This window comes from Brachyhypopomus gauderio, chromosome 14, assembly GCF_052324685.1.
Source record: "Brachyhypopomus gauderio isolate BG-103 chromosome 14, BGAUD_0.2, whole genome shotgun sequence".
Classification (NCBI taxonomy): Eukaryota; Metazoa; Chordata; class Actinopteri; order Gymnotiformes; family Hypopomidae; genus Brachyhypopomus; species Brachyhypopomus gauderio.
In genome coordinates, this window is record NC_135224.1 from 5,200,976 (window position 1) to 5,223,982 (window position 23,007).

Genomic DNA, 23,007 nt, shown 5'->3' on the forward strand with positions numbered 1-23,007 from the left:
TAAATAATAGTAATAATAAATTCTATTCATAATTATTGTGCTTTGCGACAACCAGAGGCTAGAAACTCCATCCAAAGAAAGGTTTAAAGTTTGTGTGTGGTATACGGACTTTCCTCTAGTGCTGCAGTGAACACATCTCTCCCTCCAAGGTTGTTATCGGTGTATGGAGCTTTGATTTTTTCTCCCACTCACCCCCCCCCAACTCCATGATTGGCGTATATTAGCAAACCATCCTAGGGTACAGGCATACACACGCAGAAAAAAAATAATTATATGTTAAATAATTAATATATTAAAATAAATATGAATTGAATTAAAATATTCATTCATTCGTTTCCATATCGCAGTTTTACAATTAGGCTTCCGGTTAGTCGTAGTTTTCCAATGGTGGAGCTCATGCGTACGCACTACATTTCCCACAATGCAGAGCGCGACAGCTGTCTCCAGACGTAGCCGAGCACGTGCACGCGCTTCATCGGGGCAGGGGCCGGTGTATCATGGCGACTTACGTGGACATTCTCAAAAGCGAGTTTCCCGAAATTGACATCGAAGTATTTGATTATATAACCGGTAAGCTACACGCCGCGATTGATAAATGTTTTATTTTGGTGTTGTTTTTTGCTCGAGACGGCGGTAAATGAATGATCATAGCACAGGCTCAGATCAGAAACGAGCTAGTTAGCTTTGCGAAGCTAACCGAGCGTGTTGGTAACAGCACAGTTCATGTGTGTGTGTGTGTGGGCAGCGGGCACTTCAACCCTCTTACTGCGGGGAAAACACTGAACAACCACCCAGATCGGCCGTGGATCACATTAATAACAGGGTTTAAGAGTTAAATCAACCAGCAGCTAGTCCACTAGGCTGCTTTGCTGTCTCAGCTCAGCTGTCCCAGACACTGGTAGGCTGGTCAGGAATGATGAACCCACTTCAGAGACTCATCTGGTACCACAGCAGGAGAAGCAGGCGACCCAGTGTGGTGGACGGACCCGGCTCACCTCTCCGGGTCATCTCAGACACACTGTTGGGTCTGGCTTCGCTATAATCACATTTCTTGGCTCGGAATGACTTTCACAAGAAGCATGGCATCAGTGTGGAGTCTTTGGTTATCTGATGATTGAGGGAGGAGTGCAGAGCAAAACGGTCCCATTCTCTAAGGACTATGAAACGAAATATTCCCCGTTGATCTTCCTTCCAGTTTTCTTGCACGTCTCGTTTACAGGACTAACCCTGATCTGCAGGACGTGTCTGTGTGATGTCTTGCAGGGGTGCTGGACAGCGGTGGGTCAGATTTTGAAGATGGAGAGGAAGTCTTTGATGCCGTCGGCGGCGTTCTCCAGGAGGTAGCGGCGGACAAGAACGAAGACGACGTGAGGAACATCTGTCTCGAGTTGTTTAACACTCTCAAGCTGTAAGTGCCACCTGTCTTGAACTTTAGCTCCTCGCTCCGTTCTGTCAGCCAGAGCGTCGCTCATCCATGATGCGTGTTGTCTTTCTGCATCTCCTGCAGGAATAACTGCCACTCGAACCAAAGGCAGGTGCTGCTCGATGCTCCAGTTCAGCTGTCTCAGATCTCCACGGAGTCTGGTGAGGGTCATTTTGTTGTTGTTGTTGTTGTTGTTTTTAAGGCTGGTATAGAGTGAAACATTGTCTGTCGTTTGGAGCTCAAAGGTTGACAGTATGTGATGCATGAAAGTGAACGAGTGTGTTGGCCGGTGTGAAGACTGTCGCTCTCCGAAGGGGAGGATGGTGTCATTTAGCAAGGTTAAGTGGGTGCTCTGGCTGCTATGCAGGGGTCCTGGCACTTTGGGCCGGGGAGCTGGCTTTTTGGGCCAAGGTCCTGGCTCTTTGGGCCAGTGGTCAGACCACCTGTTTTCCTCCTGTTGGACCTGGGTTTGAGTTCCGGGTAGGGTGGCTCCTTCAGCATTTGACACTTTGTCTTTCTGTGTGTTGAGTCCAATATCAATTTCCCTGTGAGACAGTAACGTATATATCATATTATATATGTCTTTGCAAATCAGGAGTGAAGTGTATTATGGCCTTTGTTGAGCTCTGAAGACAATGAACAAAATTTAACCTTGACTTGTCTTAGACAAATGATTTGAGAATTGAATGACCAAGCGGTAATTTCAGTAATTTATGAAGTTACTCCAAAGTTTGTACCAGATCTGATCTGGATTCTGTGAGAGTCTGTTTTTGAATCAAAGTCTGGTTTCAAACCACAGCTCACTTTGTAGAGGCTTCCTGAATGATGCTTTCAGGTTTTTGTGGCTTCATTTAATATTATGGGATGTTGCAGTCAGCAGTAATATCTTATAATTAAGTTGCTAATCCAAAAGTGTTTAATGTTCATCAAAATTTCTTATATATGTTTATTTTACTTAAGGGCTTTTTAGCAGGGATACCCAAAACCTGCTTTTGCACCTTAAGATGTATTTGAAACTCTTTTGTAGATCTAGATGGTGAAAAGGTTTCAGCTGTAATATCGGAGCCAGGTTGGATTTCAGTTTCGTGGGAGCTAAACTCTGCAGGGTGCTAGATTCCTTCGAGTTTTTGTGGGAGTCTTCATGGGCTATTAAAAGTGCTCTCCAGGATCAGGGCTTTATTACTTAAATGAGTCGTATTTTCATACAGAAATGACCAGGAACCCATGTTGCTTCTGCTCAGATATGCTATTGCAGTGAGGGCAACTGCAGGTTGCTTCACTGACCAACATGTGGAGATGATTTCAGACCTGATTTCCAAATCATATCTGCTGCATGCAGCGTGCCGAAGATGGTGTGATCTTCTCAGCATGTGCTGGAACATGAAACGTGGCACTTTGGAGGATTTCTCTCTTCTCTCCGTTGGGCTATAGCAAGAGGTCTTGAGTTTTCCCCAAGTGTGAACGAACGCTGTACACCCCACCCCGAGCTGGCCAAACCTCCCACAATGCATCAGTTCCCCTGCTACACCACTGGACACCAGCTAGCAACACTACATGATGGATCATTTGTTAATCATTATCGCAGTATTGTCCTTTGCGGTATCAATAATGAAGAAAACTTCAACGTGCGTATAAGCCCCCTTCATCGTGTGTTGGGGCGGCCCATAGCTGTCTCAGATGTTCCGCAGGACTGTATGAAGGGTTCTCCACGGTGCTTCAGCATCGCAGTCGTGATGTTCTGCTCTGTTATAGCCCCTTTGTTGCCTTGGTGATCAGTCCCCTGTGGAGTAGTAGAACTTGTTTAGTTTCACGTACATCTCGAGAGCTTCGAGTCCTCTGTGGAGACATTGATGTCTGAGCCACGCCTCCATGTTCAGTCACACACCCAGGGTTCTCGGTCAGGATCTTGGGGTTTCTTTCATTCTCCCTCTCTCTGCGTCACTAGGCACGACAGCTGATGAAGTCCAGGGCATCTGGATGATGAAGAGGAACCAGAGCACGGTAGGCTTCCACCATCTGCTTCCATCAGAACGCTGCCGTTGGGATGATGGAACAGTTGACTCCTCTCTGACTTCGTGGTGTGGGTCAACTCGCTGTGAAATCCCTCGTTCCTTTTGGTCACCTGGGGCTAAGCAGTTTGGAGCAGGGCAGTTTGGAGCAGGGCAGTTCAAACCTGCTGCCTTCAGTCTAGCTACATGGCTAACCAACAGATCAGCGTGGTGCCCAACCTCAAACCCAGCAGTGGGAGACGTGCGAGATCCATCTAATTCTTTCCCCTCTTTCCTCTTTCTGGAACAGACTGTGGATGCCAAGAAGCTGGAGAAGGCCGAGGCCAAGCTGCGTGCCAAGCACGAGCGAAGAACCGAGAAGGACCTGCAGAAACCCGCAAACGCTCTGTAGGTGCCTTCACGGTGGGCTGCAGCTACACTGTAGTGGGAAGTTCCAGAAGCTGATGTTGTGATGTTCTGCTGTAATCCTGCATTTTGTATGTTGTGTGTGTGAGGGTGTGTATGTTGTGTGTGTGAGGGTGTGTGTATGTTGTGTGTGTGTGAGGGTGTGTGTGTGTGAGGGTGTGTGTGTGTGAGGGTGTGTGTGTGAGGGTGTGTGTGTGAGGGTGTGTGTGTGAGGGTGTGTGTATGTTGAGTGTGTGTGTGTGTGTGTGTGTGTGTGTGTGTGTAGGTGCTACTGCTTTTCCCTCTTAGAAGTTGAATGATTTCTAGTAGTTTTAACAGGCTCATAAAACATAATTTGGAATAATAATGGAATACGTAATGGAATTCATAATAAATATGTTTTTTACGTGACACAAATATTTTTTAACAAATTCCGCCACCCCCACCAGGGTCTTGGAGGAGGCGTCAGCCAGCCAGGCTAGCAGTAAGAAAGAGAGTCGCGTGGACATGTCCGGCAAGAATCGCAGCTACGACATCCGCATCGAAAACTTTGACGTGTCTTTCGGTGAGAGGTCAGTCTAAATGTCTTGCTTGTCTGTCAGACATTCAGCGTTAACAGATATAGGTGATGTTGCTAAACAGGTGGGCAAGTATGACTCTGTGTGTGTGTGTGTGTGTGTGTGTGTGTCAGGTCCCTCCTGCAGGGGGCAGAGCTGTGCCTGGCCACTGGCCGCAGGTATGGCCTGGTGGGCCGTAACGGCCTGGGTAAGACCACTCTGCTGAAGATGCTGGCCAGCCGCAGCCTGCGTGTCCCCGCCCACATCTCCATCCTGCACGTGGAGCAGGAAGTGGCGGGCGACGACACGCCCGCCCTGCAGAGCGTGCTGGAGAGCGACGTCGTCCGCGAGGAGCTGCTCGCCCAGGAGCGCCTGCTTAACGGCCACGTGGCCGCCGGCACGTGAGTTTGGTCTTGGCTCCGCCCTCTTATAGTCTGCCTCTGGACACCGGACACGTCTGGCACTCTCTCACTCTCCCAAAGGATTCTTTGCACACTGTTTATTTATTTATTTTTTTTTTCAGAGCGGACGGGTCCGAAAGTGTGCGGCTTTCGGAGATCTACGCAAAACTGGAGGAGATCGAAGCGGATAAGGCCCCTGCCAGGTGACTCGGCCGGACGCTAACGTTGTGTTTGATGTCATGTCTGCGTGTACCTCGCGACGGATTTAAAATCGTCTATCCTTTAACGTCTTTATAAATCGATCTGTCCAGTCGTGTGGGAAGAACGGAGACGTTTGTGCGTTTTCGCTTCCTCTTGGTGAGTGTTCGGTTTACAGCTGTGACATCTACGTGATTCTCTCCCGTGTTTGTTCAGAGCTTCAGTCATCCTCGCCGGGTTGGGCTTCTCACCCAGAATGCAGCAGCAAACGACCAAGTGAGGGAGAACACCTCTCATATCTTCACACACTCACATCCTGATGTTTCTATTGGCTCAACCCTTAATTCTGACACATTTCTCTTCATTTTTGCGGGTCTTAATTTGGACGCGTGTCCCTGCATTGTGTTTGCTAATGGATGTGTTCTTCTCCAGAGAGTTTTCTGGAGGCTGGAGGATGAGGTTAGCATTAGCGCGAGCCCTCTTTGCCAGGTGAGTGGATTTATTGACTTTTGTAGTGCAGCTTACTTTATATTACACAAGAAGATTTTAGCATTGTACTGCAACCAGAGGGTAGTGATTCCTTACAAAACACATTCTCTATTTAGCATTTATATAAGCTGATATTTATCTAAGAATATTCTTAGCATTTATCTATAGTGTTCAGTTTGGAGTTTGTAGAAAAATGTTTTATATGTTGTCCCCAAATGCTTTTTTGATTCTTCAGTCTGTCTAACCTGATGAATTTTTTTGTACACTCTTCTCATAAATGCTGAGGTTAAGATTGCTGTATTCTGTGTGTGTGTGTGTGTGTGTGTGTGTGTGTGTGTGTGTGTGCGCGCGTGTGTGTGTGTGACACCACAGGCCTGACCTGTTGTTGCTGGACGGTGAGTATGAGCGGTTTTCTGTGGCAGCTCAATGTCGTGTGTTAATACTGTGTGACTGAGGAAGTCCTTCTTCTGACGACCCTGTTCCATGTTCCCCACAGAGCCCACAAACATGTTGGATGTCCGAGCCATTCTGTGGTTAGAGAATTATTTACAAGTACGTACACTTGCTACGATGCTTGATTTCACTGCCTGCGTTCATTTAAGTGTATAGTGAGCATCGTCGTAGAGTTTTAATAACTGCCACACCACAAATGCAGTGACTGTGTACAGGTGTCTGTAGCAAAAATGGCACCTGAGCACAGTCACAGCTGTGCAGTATGAGCTGTAACGTAGCGCTCGTAACCGTAACGTAGCACTCGTAACCGTAACGTAGCGCTCGTAACCGTAACGTAGCGCTCGTGGCCGTAACGTAGCGCTCGTGGCCGTAACGTAGCGCTCGTGGCCGTAACGTAGCGCTCGTGGCCGTAACGTAGCGCTCGTGGCCGTAACGTAGCGCTCGTGGCCGTAACGTTGCGCTCGTGGCCGTAACGTAGCGCTCGTAACCGTAACGTAGCGCTCGTGGCCGTAACGTAGCGCTCGTAACCGTAACGTAGCGCTCGTGGCCGTAACGTAGCGCTCGTGGCCGTAACGTAGCGCTCGTGGCCGTAACGTAGCGCTCATAGCTGTGAGTCCAGAGCTTGCCTTACCTAGAGGGGGCGTGTCTTTGTTCACTCAGACATGGCAGTCCACCATCCTCGTCGTGTCCCACGACCGGAATTTCTTGAACGCCGTCGCAACAGACATCATCCACTTGCACTCACAGCGGCTGGACAGTTACCGTGGTGATTATGAAAACTTTATCAAAACAAAGGAGGACAGGTTGAAGAACCAGCAACGAGAGTATGAGGCTCAGTTACAGTACAGAGAACATATACAGGTATATACACACACACACACACCCTACACATATAGGAACACTCACTACACGTACAGGTACACACACACACACCCTACACATATAGGAACACTCACTACACGTACAGGTACACACACACACCCCCTACACACACGCACACACACCCTACACACACGCGCACACACACCCTACCCACACCCACACACCCTACACACACACTCTATATATACACACACACACACAACCTGCACATGCAAGAACACACGCACACCCTAGATCTAGAGGAACACACACACACCCACTCCCAACTGGTACATGTACACACACACACACACCCCCTACACTTGCAGGAACACACACTACATGTACAGGTACACACACACTCCCTAAATGTAGAGGAACACACACACACACACACACACCAGAACATACAACAGTTACATAGACGTAGTCACACTCGTGTGTGTGTGTGTGTGTGTGTGTGTGTGTGTGTGTGTGTGTGTGTGTGTGTGTGTGTGTGTTTGCTTGCAGGTGTTCATTGACAGATTCCGGTACAACGCCAACAGAGCTGCCCAAGTGCAGAGCAAACTGAAGCTTCTGGAGAAACTGTAAGTGCGTCTCCGCGTGCCTCCATGCTAACGTCCTCCAGCAACTTCCACTCACCACCTCTTCTCCTGCCTCTGTCCCATAGCCCTGAACTTAAACCCATAGAACAGGAGTCTGAAGTAGTTTTACGGTGAGTCTGCCCCGGCACCCTGTTCCTAGGCTTTTGAGGTTTTTCGTTGTTGAGAACGAACGTAAAAAACGCTGCCGCTCTCTGTTGTCCAGGTTTCCTGATAACTTTGAGAAGCTGTCTCCTCCGATCCTGCAGCTGGACGAGGTGGAGTTCTCCTACTCCCCCGAGCTGCCGCTGTTCGCCGGCCTCTGCGTCTCGGCCGACCTGGACTCACGGATCTGCATCGTACGTGTCGGCTGCGTCGACCCCGTTGTCTTAACCGTAGACTAACGCCAATGCTATTACGCAAGATTTATTAACTATGAATGGTAATGAGCTACATAGAAACGTGACTCTGCTTTTTAGAAGAGCGGACAGGCTAACGTGCCGTAATCCCTTCTGAATGTCGTGCACACTGCAGTGTGTTCTTACGTTTTTTTATGATGCGTTTCCCGAGCTCTCGTTTTTTCCTCTGCGTTCGTAATGTCTCGTGACCTTATACAGGTCTCACAACGTGTTGGAGATATTTGGCTTTCGGCTGAAATTTCAGGATGAACCTAAAATGCACTCTGACCTTTACAGGTGAACTTAATGTGACCTTCCCTAAACTTTTGAATGCACATGTCCAACTGTTCAGTGTTTTAGTTCTTTTTGATCAACACAGCAGTATAACTGGTCAAAAGTACGTCGCCATTGCGAGGCATCAGACAGGATGTTATCAGACAGAAAAGGCCACTGAGCTTAGAGTGTCATAGCAGCGTCATCAGCAGATTGAAACAGAGATGCAGAGAGACTGGAAGAATCACAGAAAGACGTCGTAAAAGTGGACGTCACTGTGAACAGTGCCCTGCGGAACAGGATGATGAATGCCACACAACTCCAGGCACGTTTAAGGGAGGTCAGAGGCACCCAAATGTCATGTCAGACCTTTCGAAGTTGTTTACGTCAGAGTAGTCTGTGGGCTAGACGACCTGCAAGGGTACCTGACCACTTGACCAGGTACAGGTGTGGGCCAAGGGGCATTTACGCTGGACGAGGGACCAGTGGGCCTCAGTGCTGTTCACTGATAAGTCAATTCATGCTGAGCAGAAATGATGACCACCAACCACGTCGGTGACATCCAGGAGAGCACTACACATCAGCCACTGTAGCATGAACTTTTTGTTTTTCCATAAAATTCACCCAAAGCCAAATATCTCTTAACTTTTTGTGAGTTGTGTATGTTGCGTGTCAGATCTCTGTTGTGTCCGTGTTCCTAACATCACGTGATGTGTCTTCTGCAGGTGGGAGAAAACGGAACGGGCAAGTCCACGTTGCTGAAGCTGCTAATGGGGGAGCTCACGCCCCTTAGTGGGACAAGACACGCCCACAGGTGACGCCCCGCCCACACTTCACACTGGGGGTGTGGTTAGAGAGGAAGAGGCGGGAACCTGCGCATTCTTTTGTTGGAAAGAGAAAAATAAACTTACCCCACACTTCTTTGGTCTTTTTCCAACAGAAACTTGAAGATTGGCTATTTCAGCCAACATCATGTAGACCAGCTAGACCTGAACGTCTGTTCAGTAGAGCTTCTTCTCAGCAAGTTCCCAGGTAGAGTGTAAGACCCATACTGCCTGTGTCCTCCTAATGTCCCCTCACAGCAGGTGGGCATGAAGGTGACGTCAGGTTGTCTCGTGTAAATGATGGTTGGGTTCCTGCTTGTCCAGGCCGGACGGAGGAGGAGTACCGGCGTCAGCTGGGCAGGTACGGCGTCAGCGGAGAGCTGGCCATGCGGCCCGTCGCCAGCCTCTCGGGAGGACAGAAGAGTCGCGTGGCGTTCGCCCAGATGACCATGCCTTGGTGAGGACCTTTTGCGGCTTCCTGCACCCATGTGTGTGGTTCAAGGTGTCAGTACGGCTCTCCAATCAGATTGGCTGGGCTTTGTTGTGTGCCAATTAGTGGTGGTGTTGCATGAAATATAAAGTAGAAATTAACGCAGCGTGTCGAAAGAATGCCGTGATGATGTGCTGATGTGTGGACGCGTTATGTACGTCGAGTTCATCGTGATCGTGCGGTCTGCTTTGTTTTTAGCCCCAACTTCTACATCCTGGATGAACCCACGAATCACCTGGACATGGAAACCATCGAAGCACTTGCAAAGTCATTAAATAATTTCAAAGTAAGACTATATTTGTACTGATGTTTCTCTCAAACGTTTGCACCACCAAGTTTAACATCTCTCCTCATTAGTAAGCAGTGTTGGGAACATTACTTTTAAAAAGTTATAGTTACTCACTACTTGTTCAAAAAAGTAACTGAGTTAGTAACTGAATTACTTTATAATAAAAGTAACTCGTTACCAAGGAAAGTAACTATTTGGCATTACAGTTTAAAAAAATTATATGCCAATGAATAAGGATTTTTTGAAAAAGCACATTTCAGTCAGTTGAAATGAGTAAATCAGAAAGGTGTTTAACTTTTGATATTTATTGCACATCAACAGACCAGTGCAGGATAAAATCCTTTAAAATCCCAAATCTTTGGGGGGAAAAAAAAGCAAAAGTAAACAGTTACACTATATAAAGTGCATTTACATCTATCAAATTAAATTAAATTCTCTCAACCTGAGACAACTGGTTTGTTCACAACAGAAGTAAACTTAACAATAAAACCTCTATTCTTAATTAAATAAATCACATACCCAGTCTGGTAGACATTCAGGAACTTCAAGTATTTTCTTAAAAAATGTTTATATCGCCACCTTGAAAATGCTCATTTTTATTTGGCTTGCTCCTGACTCGCCATTTCGGCCTCTTCTCCATTTGGTGTGTCACTGGCGTGCTTCGGCTCACGTGTAAAAACACTGGCTCTGATTGGCTACCATAACGCTGCCTTAGACAATCGCTTACTGACTTGTTAAGTTAACAGGTGTTACATCGAGAACTGTGACCTATCGAGATCTGTTACTTCTCACTAGTCTGGGCAGCGGTCCGCTCGGATTACTGTTAGTATATCAATATATAGTAACGCACCGCTTTTAATGACCAGTAACGTCAACGGCGTTGTAACGACAGGAAAAGTAATTAATTATATTATCCCGTTACTGACAAAATGACGCTGTTACCTAACGCTGTTATTTTTAACGGTGTTATTCTCAACACTGTTAGTAAGTCTTTCCGTTGAAGTCCAGTGGCTGGTAGTGCTAATGTACATGCAAGTGTAGTGGAGTGGACACAGGAGGAAGACTTTGTGCCCTCGTTTGTGCTTAAAATGCACAAAAATGTAAACAATTGGGAAAAGGCTGCAGCTTGGAAGGATGGATGGATGGATGGATGAACTGATGAGAGAACAGGACACAGTACAGTAAAGTAGTTGTGATTTTTATTAACCGTGGTTTCTCTCCCAGGGCGGGATCGTGCTGGTGTCCCACGACGAGCGCCTGATCCGACTGGTGTGTAAGGAGCTGTGGGTGTGTGAGGGCGGGCGTGTACGGCGTATCGACGGGGGCTTCGACGAGTACAAGAACATCCTGCAGGAGCAGTTCCGCAGAGAGGGCTACCTGTGACGGTCCTGCCACACCGACCCCATCACCGCCCGCCGCACCCCGCCCACCCGCCCCACTCCCAGCGGCGAGGCCCGATCAGCAGATGCAAGCGGCCCCTCCACACCGCCCCCCCCCCCCCCCCCCCCCCCCGACCGGGTCCCGCCCACGCCGTCATGCCTGTGGTCCTCCTCCCTCATGGCCCCGCCTCCCTGCCTGTACTGCCTGCATCTAGTCACCTGTGCGTGGCCGTGAGAGTGAGGCGGTAGGCCAGGCTCGGGGAGGGGCGCCCTGGACCCCCACCGCACGGGTTCCTCGGACCGTTCGGCACACGGAACCGGGCCTGGTGTGATCCGTGTAGAGTGGAAGGGGACACACACACATTAACATTGTGTTTTCCATGCAACTGGCACGTTTGACTGATCAGTGGCAGGTTCAGAACATGCTAATAAAAACATAGTGGTCAATCAGTTTTAACCTGCTGTGGTCTTTTTGTAATTCTTCCTAACGTTGTTGTTCTGAATGCCGTGTTTGGAGTTTGTTTACCCAGCTCTCACACAGGGTGTTGTGCACTGTCCGGAGCCTACGGGAGCGTGGATATTTGTACTAATGCGTGTTGGAGTGGGACAAGATGTCTTGTTAATGTAATGTCTTGTTAGCCTTGAAAGTCCAGACCACAGCAGCATCCAAGGAACATTACAGGATGAATGTCCTGTAACACATGCTGCAGTGTTTGAATAATTTTGAATAATTTCTGAAATGATGAAGTGGTTAAATTCACTTTCTTCCAGAACAGGAACAGGACATTTTTTTCATTCTCGTCCTAACCCTACCCTCCCAGATAAGAAAACTAGTTTGAAATAATATATGTTGTATTTTTTAAACCAGCATTATATGCACTGAACCCAACCACACACCAAATAAACCAAAATCTATAGAGCCCATAATGGTATTTCAGATTATGTTTCAGTGCACTGAAACCCTGAGTATCGCTGAAACTCCCCAGTGAGGAGCTCAGGATACTGGACCACTGTCCCAGTATGTGGGTACTGGTACCAGCAGCATAGCAGCATCTCTGCGCTGGTTCTCAGCTGTGACCCACCAGCAGCTGGTGTAGACTTGTCTCCTTTCAGAACAGTACATCCCACCTAGTGAGCTGTATTTTTTATAACTCGTTTGTGGTGTAAACAGTGTATCTAACAGACGCGCGACTACCTGCGGCGCGTGCGTTTCCCCGGAGCGCTCGAAACAATCGCGCGCGCTCGGTCCGCTCCGTCCAAATCGCGAAAGGCACCGCGTGATTCCGGCATGACGTCCAATGAGAGCTGAACGGACCTCAAGGAGAGCTCTTCGCTACATTTAACCGACATCGTTGCGTGTAATGCACCGTAAGAAATGCAAATGACGCCCGCCTGAGTTAATCGCAGCCTGCGCAAACACTGCACGTCGGCGCGCGCACCGGCCCACCCGCACACAGACGTTCAGCGCCTATGATGATGGATCAAATGCACCGCTAATATGATGCGTTTCATACTAGACTGTCTTAGGCCGGGACGGCAGCGCGCGGGCTGTGCGAGGTACGCTGCAATAAGATTTTACCCTTTTACTTTATGCAAGCGCTGCAAATCTGACCTGAATGTGTTTACTAAACATGTATGTCCTGCACACCGTGTCTGTTGAGTGCAATGCAGGGGAAATGATGTCGTGACCGTTGGCAGGTAGAAGCATCACGTTTGATTGTTCATGAATTGCAATGACAAATCACAGTTTGCACCATGCAGTGATATATTTGAATCTTTATGATTTACAGGGACTGGGTTTGTGTCGTTTTTATGGGAGAAAAAAAGGTGTTGGACTGATTCACATACAAATAAAACCCGGTGAACTCTAATCTTTACGTCAGGTGTTTTCGGGATATGAGTCATCACTAGGCTACCGATATACTTTCCTGTCATTCATGCCCTGTGATTTCAAGGTTGTCATGATAATAACTGTTATTGTTATTACACTGTGGGGCAGCTGCGCTTCCCCGTGTCGTATTTTTGATGCATGTGATGCACGTATTTGTGATGTACTGTGGACGGATCGGGTGCTGTATTTTCTGAATGAATCTTGCGTATTCTCTGAGCTCAGCATCCTCTAAGCTGCGTCCAGCGAGGCCACGCAGAGTTATATAAAACGCGGGTTTAAAACGACAACTACATCTTCCTAACATGAGAATGTGTGGGGTACAGTATTTTTTTTTAATAGAATCAAACTCCCCGAGCAATGAATCTTTCTGTCCCACACAAACTCATCCACTCGCCCTGACTCACTCATCGTTCTTCATCATGTTTCCTGCCATCACACTGTTCCACTGTAGCCCCACACAGTATCACCTAAATAATAATATCTAAGCTGTCTACACGGGGAAAAATAACATGGAAAAACTGAATCACTTTTATTTATAAATGCAATTTGTTAACTCAAGTAGTCCAGTAAGCATCAAGGTGGAAAAATAATTAATATAAAGCTTACAACACTGGTTTTTTCCCCTATCATTTGTGTTCCAGAGAAAATTCAGTGGAACTTCAAGCAAAAGAGAAAGAGGTTGCCAACGATAATGAGCTCAAGGTATGCTGCACATTTACAAGCATTAAAATCAAATAATGGCAGAAATTAGAAATTGTTATTGACCATTTCCTCTAAAATAGCAATCAGTTCGTGCTAATTTCCAATCAGTCTGTGCTTTGGATGAAAAGATGTTTGCTAATTGCTTTCTTGAACTCCATATCATTAAAAAAGACAAAATGGATTCGTTACAGTCATGTGATTTGTGACCTGACTAGGTTTAATGTATGATGACCGCAGGACAGACCCTGTCATTAGTGCAGGACGTTTGAAGCAGCCCTATTGCGGCCCTTGTTGGGTTTTATGGACATTCAAGAAGGGAGTCTGTCACAGCATCAGTGCTGTGGCACTGATGACATCACAGTGCTATTTTAGTGGCAAGCTGCCTCTGATTGGTGTCCCAGTGACAAACCCCGCCTTCTGTGCTCAAGGCAGACTAGGTGTGAGATAATGTAGTCCAGCTTGCCTGCATGTGAGGGGAAAACTCCATATTCTGCTGAAGGGGAGATAGTGAAACACTCGTCAGAAGGGCACTGATGCAAGTTGGGTTTGGGTTTTCTTAAAAAGATCACGGCCGTAAGACTCGAGGCTTTTCAGACATCCAAGCACATATCAGACCTGAATCCTCAGTTAAAGGTAATCCCAGCGCCACTGGCCAGTTCCATACCTTAGTGTTATATTACAATGCCTTTATTTAATAACACTGCAGCAAAACTGCAATGATAAAGTGCGCTGGAAGGAGCGTAATGTGATTGGCCCGGTGTGGGCTTCATTAGGAATGAGTCATAGCCCCCGGAGGAAGTCCGGCATCCTGCTCCACGCTGATTTGGCATCCTGGGAAATTTCACTCTAGTCTTCAAGTGCTCCTACAGATGTTTGCTAAGTATATATATTTTTAAGCCATAGTCTCTATTACAGACATCACTCTGTCATGTGGATGCAGTATTGAGTCTTATTGCCTGCATTCATTGGGTATTAAATCCCATGTGGTAACATCAGATGGTTTCTCTGTCAATCAGGACTGTCTCCTTATTACTTGGAAATCTTCGCCATTTATGTGACACAGTCGCCTCCTTACTTGGAAATCATAGCTGCATATTGTAGTGTTGGCTAAATATATCAATGACACAAATATTTCCCTGCATGAAATATTAAAAAGTGTATAGAAAGTGCGCCCGGGGATTCTCGTTATCTATTAGAAGAAACAGAAAATTTTAACATGATACAGTGGCACATCTGTGAGATCTGTTAAGGTGCCCCACACCATCACGGAGTATTTACTGTGGCATTGCAATTTCAGCCCGTTTTGTACTGTGTTACGTAAAGCTGCCTTAGGCGGGTAAGGCAGGCCGGCTGTTTCTGCTATTTCTGCTGATGTCAATGTTGTACTGATTTATTAAAATCCTCTCTGAGCACAACTCCCCGTTGAGCTGCATGCGTGTCCTGCCTCCCTGTGATCCGCCCCCCCTTCTCCCCCAGGGGCTGGAGGACGTAGTGGCGATGGAGGAAGGGGCCCTGCAGAAAGAACGCACCCTGCGCCATGACACTCAGCAAGCCCTGGAGGTGCTGGCCCAGAGGAGAGCCCAGCTCCACGAACACATCGACGCCATTCATGAGCAGCGTAAACAGGAAGGGCAGATGGTGAACCCCTCCCCACCACACACACACACACACACACACACACATACACGTTCATGCCCTCTCTAACCACCAGCCAATATCCTTTTGCAAGAATGACCAGGAACTCCAGGAACACTTTTGGGTCATGTGATATGATGTCATAGGTTAATGAGCCAACACTGAGACTGAAAGAGGCAAACATGTCTGTCCAAGCTGTAGGGGTTTAGGGCTATAGTTGTTTTTGCTTCCCTTGGTCTATAAAACACCTACATTCACTGCACGTTGGAATGTATTTATTGATTTAAGATATATGAAAGTGCTGAAACCTGTAATAGGTGCTATATTTAATACATGAGAAACATTTGCTTTTTGGCCAAAGTAGAGGCTTTGATGCATAAACTACAGCGACCACTCGGTCTTCTGGGTCCTTGCTCAACATCCTGTCCTGCCTCTTCTCAGAGTGACAGTTTTATTGGCTGTGTTGCAGCCTTGTGTCTGGAATGGTCTAGAACGAACTGGACACTGATTTGTCGTTTTGGCTCTGTGCTCCTGCATAGTAGCCATGGGATGAAACCAGGGCTAAAACGGGTCACGTTTAGTATTAGTAAGTCATCTTCATCTGACTCCCACACGGAGATGCTCCACCTGTACTGTAGTGAACTTTCAGGGCCTTTTCACCTTCAGTAAGAGTTCCTTTTGGCTTTAGAAACAACCAAGCAGCAGATTGTGCAGATCCCTTTGGCCTAGTTAAAAAAAAAGCACGATGTTTCAAAATGGCTGCAGCATATGGCTGTACGTCAAGTAATAAAACCCAAGAATCACATAACGGCACAGGCGACGAACAGTACTCTCGTCTGCTATAGCAACGCACTGAACAGTGCTCTCGTCTCCTATAGCAACGCACTGAACAGTACTCTCGTCTGCTATAGCAACGCACTGAACAGTGCTCTCGTCTGCTATAGCAACGCACTGAACAGTGCTCTCGTCTGCTATAGCAACGCACTGAACAGTGCTCTCGTCTGCTATAGCTACGCTCAGCCTTCAACCTTCCTGTAGAGTTCAGTTGCCCTTATCCGACACCTGATCCAAACGCTCTGCATTATGAGAAGTCACTGATCTGGGATCAGAAGAAGGCTGAAGTTAAATGTCAGGAAGGCAGATTTAGGGCAGGGGTGGGCGATCGGTGTCCTATAGTATTTAACTGTGGTATTTAAACATTTTCGCCCTTCTCGTCTCCCTGACCTCCTCCTCCTCTTCCTCTGTGTTCTCCCCTGTGGTGTCGACTCCTCCCCCGTTTCAAGCTCCTGTCCCTGCGTGAGGAGCAGGAGGATCTGGAGCAGACAGCCCAGGAGTACGAGAAGGAGCTGGAGAGAGCCACGGAGGATCTGCAGCGTCTCCGTGAGGAGATCGGCCTGGCCAGGACACGCGTGGAGGAGGCGCACGAGCGCATGGGTCCCCTGAAGCACGCCATAGGTGACACGTACACAGAGATTAGTGAGGTCAGAGGCCATCTTGGCACTGATGCCTTCTGAAATGATAGAAGTGACTTAAAGTTGTTATGAGTGAAGGGAAATTTACTTTTTTTTCTTTTTTGTTTTTATTTACGTGTAAAGGAAAATGTAAAATTCTGTAATTAAAAAATGTAAAAAACTGATTCGTTCCAACTGTCGTTTACCTGCATTTTATGATGAAGCAAATATGAGTGAAAAAAGAACATATTTTATATTTTAAATACAACTTACTTATCCATGCATGTACTCTGGATTTATGGTTGTATGGGGAATGTGTGTGTGTGTGTGTGTGTGTGTGTGTGTGTGTGTGTGTGTGTGTGTGTGTGTGTGTGGATGGGTGTATCCTTGCTTTTAAGTGTGCTCACAAGGTGTTGGGTGTGTATTTTATTAAATATCTTTTCTTGATCTGATTGTAAAATACCTGGCTTTGTTTCTCCCATAGGCTAAGCAGAGACTAGGTGAGCTGATTACTGAAATGACTGCCATTGAGGCCTGTGTTCCTGAGGTCACCTGTCGCCAGGTAGATGAGCCCTTGAACGTGGCTCTGGACGGCAGCTCAAGAGAGGAAGAGGAAGATAAAGAGGTGTATTGTGGCCGTGTGTATGAGGAAGATAACGCTCTCACTCAAAACCCCGCAGAAAAGGAGCCCTCCAAAAGGGAAGTAAATGAAGAAGGCCCTGAGAAACTAGAACGTTCTTTGGAGAATTTGGTACGCGTTCACAGCGCCAATTATGCAGTTTTTGAAATTATTGAATTTACTGTGAATTTACCATTACTGTGGTCTTGTGATGGTGTTTATCCCACAGAAGAGCAGTGGTTCGTCTTCTTTCACTGAGATAACTCTGACAGAAGTTAAAGAGGACGCTTCACCCAGGTCAACCACTCCACAGGTAAACGTACACACGCTTTAAGCAGCCGGTGCGTAGCAGGTCATTTATGAAGACCATCTATTTCCCGTAGTCTGAACATCAAAGTGCCGGTCTTGCCTTTTTTGACCACAGCATGTATAATTCAGAATGCAACAATGCATTTAAAGTCAGACCAGAAAAAAATTGCTGTGTCTGTGCTGCAGACACAATCACAGAACTGCAGCTGTGAACCCAGAATTCAATACCTCGTTAGCCCAGACCTTATTGACACAGAGATGTCTGCTACAGATGAGATCCTCAGTTTTACATCCATATATTTTTTTTTTCTGGACTCTTTCTGGATGTCGTGTACTCACATTTATTTTTCCTGTGTATATAATGGCGTATAGTGTATGTATCAAAGCTCCACTCGGCTGTTTGCACTGAGCACAGACTCTCCTTTAATATTGTGTTGTGTACTGGTTTCCTCCGTCTTAAAGCACATGGATTCTGCTGATCTGGAAGACGAGGATTTTGAGATTGTCCACTCCCTTGTGGCGAAACCTGTCAGTCAGGCTGCAAGCAGAGAGTTCGACTTTTTCCACCCAGACCCTTTTGTTGATCGTAAGAAACACTTATTTGATTTTCAAAACCTTCATTAAAATCAAGCATGTGTTAGCTATCAATTATTTCAAATCTCTTCTCCTTTTTATTTCTCTCTAGACGACGTGTTTGGAGATGACCGATTTCCCAAAGTAGACGTGACAGGTTAATATCGTCCGTTACTACTGATACCAGCGTTTTAAAAATGTAATCTCTGTATTGACATGTTGACATATTGACTTCATTTACTCCTTAAACTGATGTAGACTGACGAGGAAGGACGGTACTTTGTTAAGAAACATTAAATCACAATCAATAACTAACACCATGTTGTTTTTCTCCTAGAATTCCTATCTGGTGATCCATTCAAAGGCACCGATCCATTTGCTTCCGACGTCCTTTTCGATGATGTAGCAGACATTCAGTTCGCTCAGGATTACCCCTTCACCCAAGACAGCATTCCTAAGGAGTCAAACCAAACCTCCTCTGGTCTTGGATCCACCAATAGAGATCCATCAGCTGTCACGGCACCTAATTCAGGAGGCCCCAACTGCAGTCAGTCTGTCGACTCTGGGATGTTTGAACAGAATCTCGCTGAGCCCGGTGACTCTGAGAGGTACACGCCATACAGTGACATCTGCTCAGAACCTGGTGCTAACACGACCAGAAGCCAAGACCTTGACAGCATGGACCTGAAAAACACACTAGGAACTGAGTGTGTCCTCTCCACACGTTCGCAGCTCAAAGGGGGAGGACGATTTGACCCCATCCATTGTGAGCTTGACCTTCAGGAGTCTGGGTCCAGTAACACATCCACAGTGGACAGCTCTTTTGACGGAGACTTTGGTACGTTCATTGGCATGGAGCACCCAGACGGCCAATCGGAAGCTGAGGCAGGACCCACTTATGTAAGAGCCAGTCAGGCGCTGTGTGGTCTTCGGCGGATTGACACGAGTTCGTACACCCATTTCCCCCTCAGTCCTGAAGGATATGACCCGGAACCAGAGGATCTTGACACTGCAGAAAAAGACAAATCGGTTCATGCGGTGGATTCTTGTCCCTTCATTTCTGATCGCAGTGCCACCAGTGAATCAAAGCCTAAGACTGAAGATTCAGAACATGTGTCCCCTCAAACTGACTCTGTTACTCCTGGTAACCCAAGTCCGCTCTCTCATGAATTACCTGACGTACATTCTGACAGTACTGACAACAGGCAAACAAATAAGGTAGGCCATAGTCCAGAACCCACTGAAACAGATATATATGACCACAAATTTGGAGATATATATTTCTTTACAGTGAGGTTAGATCCCGGTAGTCCTGATTCAAGTCCTGTTTCTGCAGAAGCCAGCGACAGGAGGCAATCAGAGTCTGACCATGTGAGTCCTGAACCTAATGATACAGATGAATTTAACTGTGGTGGTCCAGAAGATGAGAATAATATACAGAGCAGTCGTGACGCCTGTGCTGAGGAAGGTTTAAATAAAGATGAATTAGAGATAGGAACAGAACAACCCTTCAGCAGTGAGCTAGAGGAAAAGGTACATTCCGAGTTTGAAGTGAGAAATCTTGAATCGCTGTATTCTGAACAACAAAGTGCAGGTCTTGACTTTCTTGAACACAGCATGTATAATTCAGAATGCGATGACGCATTCAGTCTCAGACAAGAAAATATGGAAAATGTTGACCCTTTCTGTTCTCCAGACACTAATTCAGAGAGCAGCAACACCGAACCCATCATTCAATACCTCATTAGCCCTGTCAAGCTTTGTGGTAATACCTCAAGCCTTGAATCTAGCTTCATAGACCACTGTAACAGCTTGGGTGACAATCCTGAGCCTTTAGAACCTGAAAAAAACACCATAAAGAAAATTGACTTGTGCGATGCCAAGGTCAGAGGTTTGGACCTGTTTGATTGTGATTCTTTCGACACTACAACATGTGAAGTGAAACAACCAAACTCTGTGTATTCTGTGTCTACTGACAGTGGAAGACTAGATTCTGGCTATCATGAAAATAGTGGACCAGATCTTTTGAGTCTAGCACATACAGATCAGCTTCCGTTTTCTGGTGACATTGGACCTGGCCCTGAATCGAATCACTCTAACATACTCAGTCCTGAGAATGTGGATCAGCCCATTCTTGATCCCTTCAGTCCTGAGTGCAGTGATACGTTGATGTTTGATTCTGAACTAGAAATCTGTAACCCTACTACCAATGATGGAGTGAAGAAAGATTCATGTCATCTGTATATGGCCTCTTCAGACATGCTTGGGGATTCGTTCAGCGGATCGGAAATTGATAGTTTTGACCCTTTCAGTCCTGTACCACAGAGTACAGGGGGCCATAACGTGGATATTCTTGTCCCTGGGTCTGTCCAAAACTATTCTAAATCTGTTAGGGAAACCAGATCCAGCAGCTGGGACTCTGGAGTCAGTTCTTCTCCTCAAGTACACTGTGGATCAGCACTAACCAGAGGAGATACCCATCCGCTGCCCGAGGACAGCCTAGCTGACCTTGAGGCTCAAAACTATAGTTATTTATCCAATTGCTCAACAAAATCCTCACTTTTGAAGTCAGGTTCTACTAACATGTCTGATGTTAGCTCTTGTAAGTCCAAGGTTGAGAATGTAGCAGAACAGGGCAAAAATGCCGTAGTAAATGTCACGGCAATGGCAGACCTTGCTGAAATTGATTTTTTCTGTTCTGAGCTCAGCAAAATGGTAGCCTCACGTTCCTCTGATACTGTTCAGCAAAGTGTTGCCGAAATGCTGTTTGGATCCAACCCTGACACTGCCAAGTTCTATCCATGGGATCTGGAAAACAGCAACAATGTTGTTAACGAGCGCTCAAAAACAGAAATACATTTTGGACATGCATTAGATGATGCAGAGAAACCAAGCTTGCTATGAATACAGAGCAGAAACATCATTCCTGAAACGTGTTATCTAGTGTAGATTTCTGGTACTACTTTTAAAGAAGCTCCCTGCATTCACTCCCAGTGACCTGAAAATAGGTCCCAGGAAATGGTATCAGTCGAATGTTAATTGGAACAAACATATCATGAGAAAAATGCAGGAGCTAGGGAAGTGTGCTAGGAGACAGACAGACACACTGATCATACATTACGGAGCCATTGGATTCCTGCAGGCAAACACAGCAGTCACACGAGGTAGAAAATAGCATAATGAATGCCCCTACCTTTAGAAAGGGGCACCATTACCCCCAACTTGGCGGTACACAAAGCTCAAGTGAAATGGTGGCCTGCAAATCAAGAATGAAAAATAATCTAAGTAGCACCACTACTTCCCATGTTCACTCTGTAGGCCCACGTACAGTGTGCACGAATACAAGATACATTTCATATATCTTGTTGTGTTGTGTAAATGTGTTCATTGTTCAGAGAATATCCTTCACTGACCTAAAAAGCATGTTACATTTCCAGCTACCTTTCCAGACTCTTGGGTTAGTTCAAAGGCATATCTTAATGCTTTTCCTCACATATCTATACGAACACTAACCTGAGACCGATCACATGTAAACACATGTTTAACAGCTTGAACATTCACAAAACTCAGATAAGTTCAGAGAAATAGATTTTTATTTTTTACTAGAAAATCAAAGACAGAACATAACGTCTGTAATTTCCTGAGTTCTATAATGACTTCAGGACCTTCACAGATACATGAAATCATGTATTAATTAATACAGCTACATTAACCAGTCAGGAAACCTCTGCACAAGGAGGCACCCATCCTTGACTCGATTATTATGCATATGCACGCAGCACGTAGAAGAGTACACAAAGTGCTAAGGATCTGGGGGACGGGAACACACTGAGGTAAGATCTGGCTGGAGTGTGTGAGATTGACTACTTTGGTGGTGAAGTATGTCAGACATTAGCAAGAAGCATAACACTGAATACAGCAGCTTAAGTCAGCAAGGGTTTGATTTGCAAACCAGTTTCCCAAATGCCTCGGCATGAGACCTCAGCTTCATTGAATTCTGGTGCACTTTGCACTTGCATAGTATAAGATGCATTATTTTTTTGGGGCAGCCAGTGACTTACATCAGTTAAACAAGTAATAAAATTATATGGACCACTGTATTTACTTGCTATCTTGATTATACGGATTTATGTTATTTGTCAATGTCTTGTAAACATTGTGTAAGAGCACTGGCTCTTTAGGCATTTGGATTTGCAATGTTAATCAACTTTAGATAATTGCTTACAAGCAATTCATAATACATATAAAATGTTATATTTAAGTGTTCTGCCTAATGTAACAACTAAAAACCCAAAAGAATGATAATTTGAAGACATGGATGATGCAGAGTTTTCATATCTCTGCTGACATCTGTACTAGTTGTCTGCCTGTCCTGTGTAGTTGTTTACCATTGCCATCAGAACATATTTGTAAAATAAAAAGGAATAAAAGTTTAAACATTCATACCCTACATATTCGTCATTATTATCATTGTGTATTTTTTACTTGATTGATTTAACCACGCTTGATTTGACTCATTCAGTCCAGACATCAGTATGCAGAATTAAGCATATTTTACTGGTTCTGTTAACTTGTTTACATTCTTCAGTCTATTGAAACAGTCAGGTGAAGGGAAAATTTCTAGGTGTATTAAACACATTTTTCAGTTAAAATTTAAATTAAATGTGCCATATTTTGTCAATTGTGATTTTTTACACTGCAATCAAAATTTGTCCTCCACTTTTTCCCCATTTGTGCAGTTAGAACACACACACACTAGTGATTACTAGGGGGCTGTGGATCACACACCCCCAGAGCGGTGGGCAGCCCTAGCCTGGC

The 23,007-nt window shown here is 45.9% G+C and overlaps 2 protein-coding genes across 5 annotated transcripts; both read left to right on the top strand.

Moving 5' to 3' along the window:
- The first annotated feature begins 437 nt into the window (after positions 1-437).
- On the top strand, positions 438-11,118 carry abcf3 (ATP-binding cassette, sub-family F (GCN20), member 3). The gene is made up of 21 exons (XM_076973166.1): positions 438-570; positions 1,264-1,408; positions 1,508-1,584; positions 3,369-3,424; positions 3,722-3,819; positions 4,266-4,388; positions 4,508-4,774; positions 4,897-4,977; positions 5,189-5,248; positions 5,405-5,461; positions 5,834-5,856; positions 5,958-6,013; positions 6,575-6,775; positions 7,286-7,362; positions 7,446-7,490; positions 7,583-7,715; positions 8,753-8,841; positions 8,968-9,059; positions 9,176-9,308; positions 9,540-9,627; positions 10,855-11,118. Exons 1-21 carry the CDS (start codon positions 498-500, stop codon positions 11,011-11,013), a joined length of 2,133 nt encoding a protein of 710 aa, XP_076829281.1. The 5' UTR covers positions 438-497; the 3' UTR covers positions 11,014-11,118.
- Positions 11,119-12,124: 1,006 nt separating this feature from the next.
- On the top strand, positions 12,125-22,639 carry LOC143475271 (uncharacterized). Of its 4 annotated transcripts, XM_076973060.1 has the most exons (10): positions 12,125-12,566; positions 13,542-13,602; positions 15,079-15,240; positions 16,521-16,718; positions 17,173-17,188; positions 17,369-17,439; positions 17,537-17,620; positions 18,079-18,202; positions 18,302-18,346; positions 18,527-22,639. In XM_076973060.1, the coding sequence occupies exons 1-10, from the start codon at positions 12,508-12,510 to the stop codon at positions 21,091-21,093; spliced, it is 3,387 nt and encodes a 1,128-aa protein (XP_076829175.1). In that variant the 5' UTR covers positions 12,125-12,507; the 3' UTR covers positions 21,094-22,639. The 4 variants fall into 4 exon arrangements, with proteins under 4 accessions (XP_076829175.1, XP_076829173.1, XP_076829174.1 ...); XM_076973058.1 differs by having other exon boundaries at positions 12,128-12,566; positions 17,173-17,439; XM_076973059.1 differs by lacking the exon at positions 12,125-12,566 and adding an exon at positions 12,628-12,707 and having other exon boundaries at positions 17,173-17,439.
- Positions 22,640-23,007: the final 368 nt, after the last annotated feature.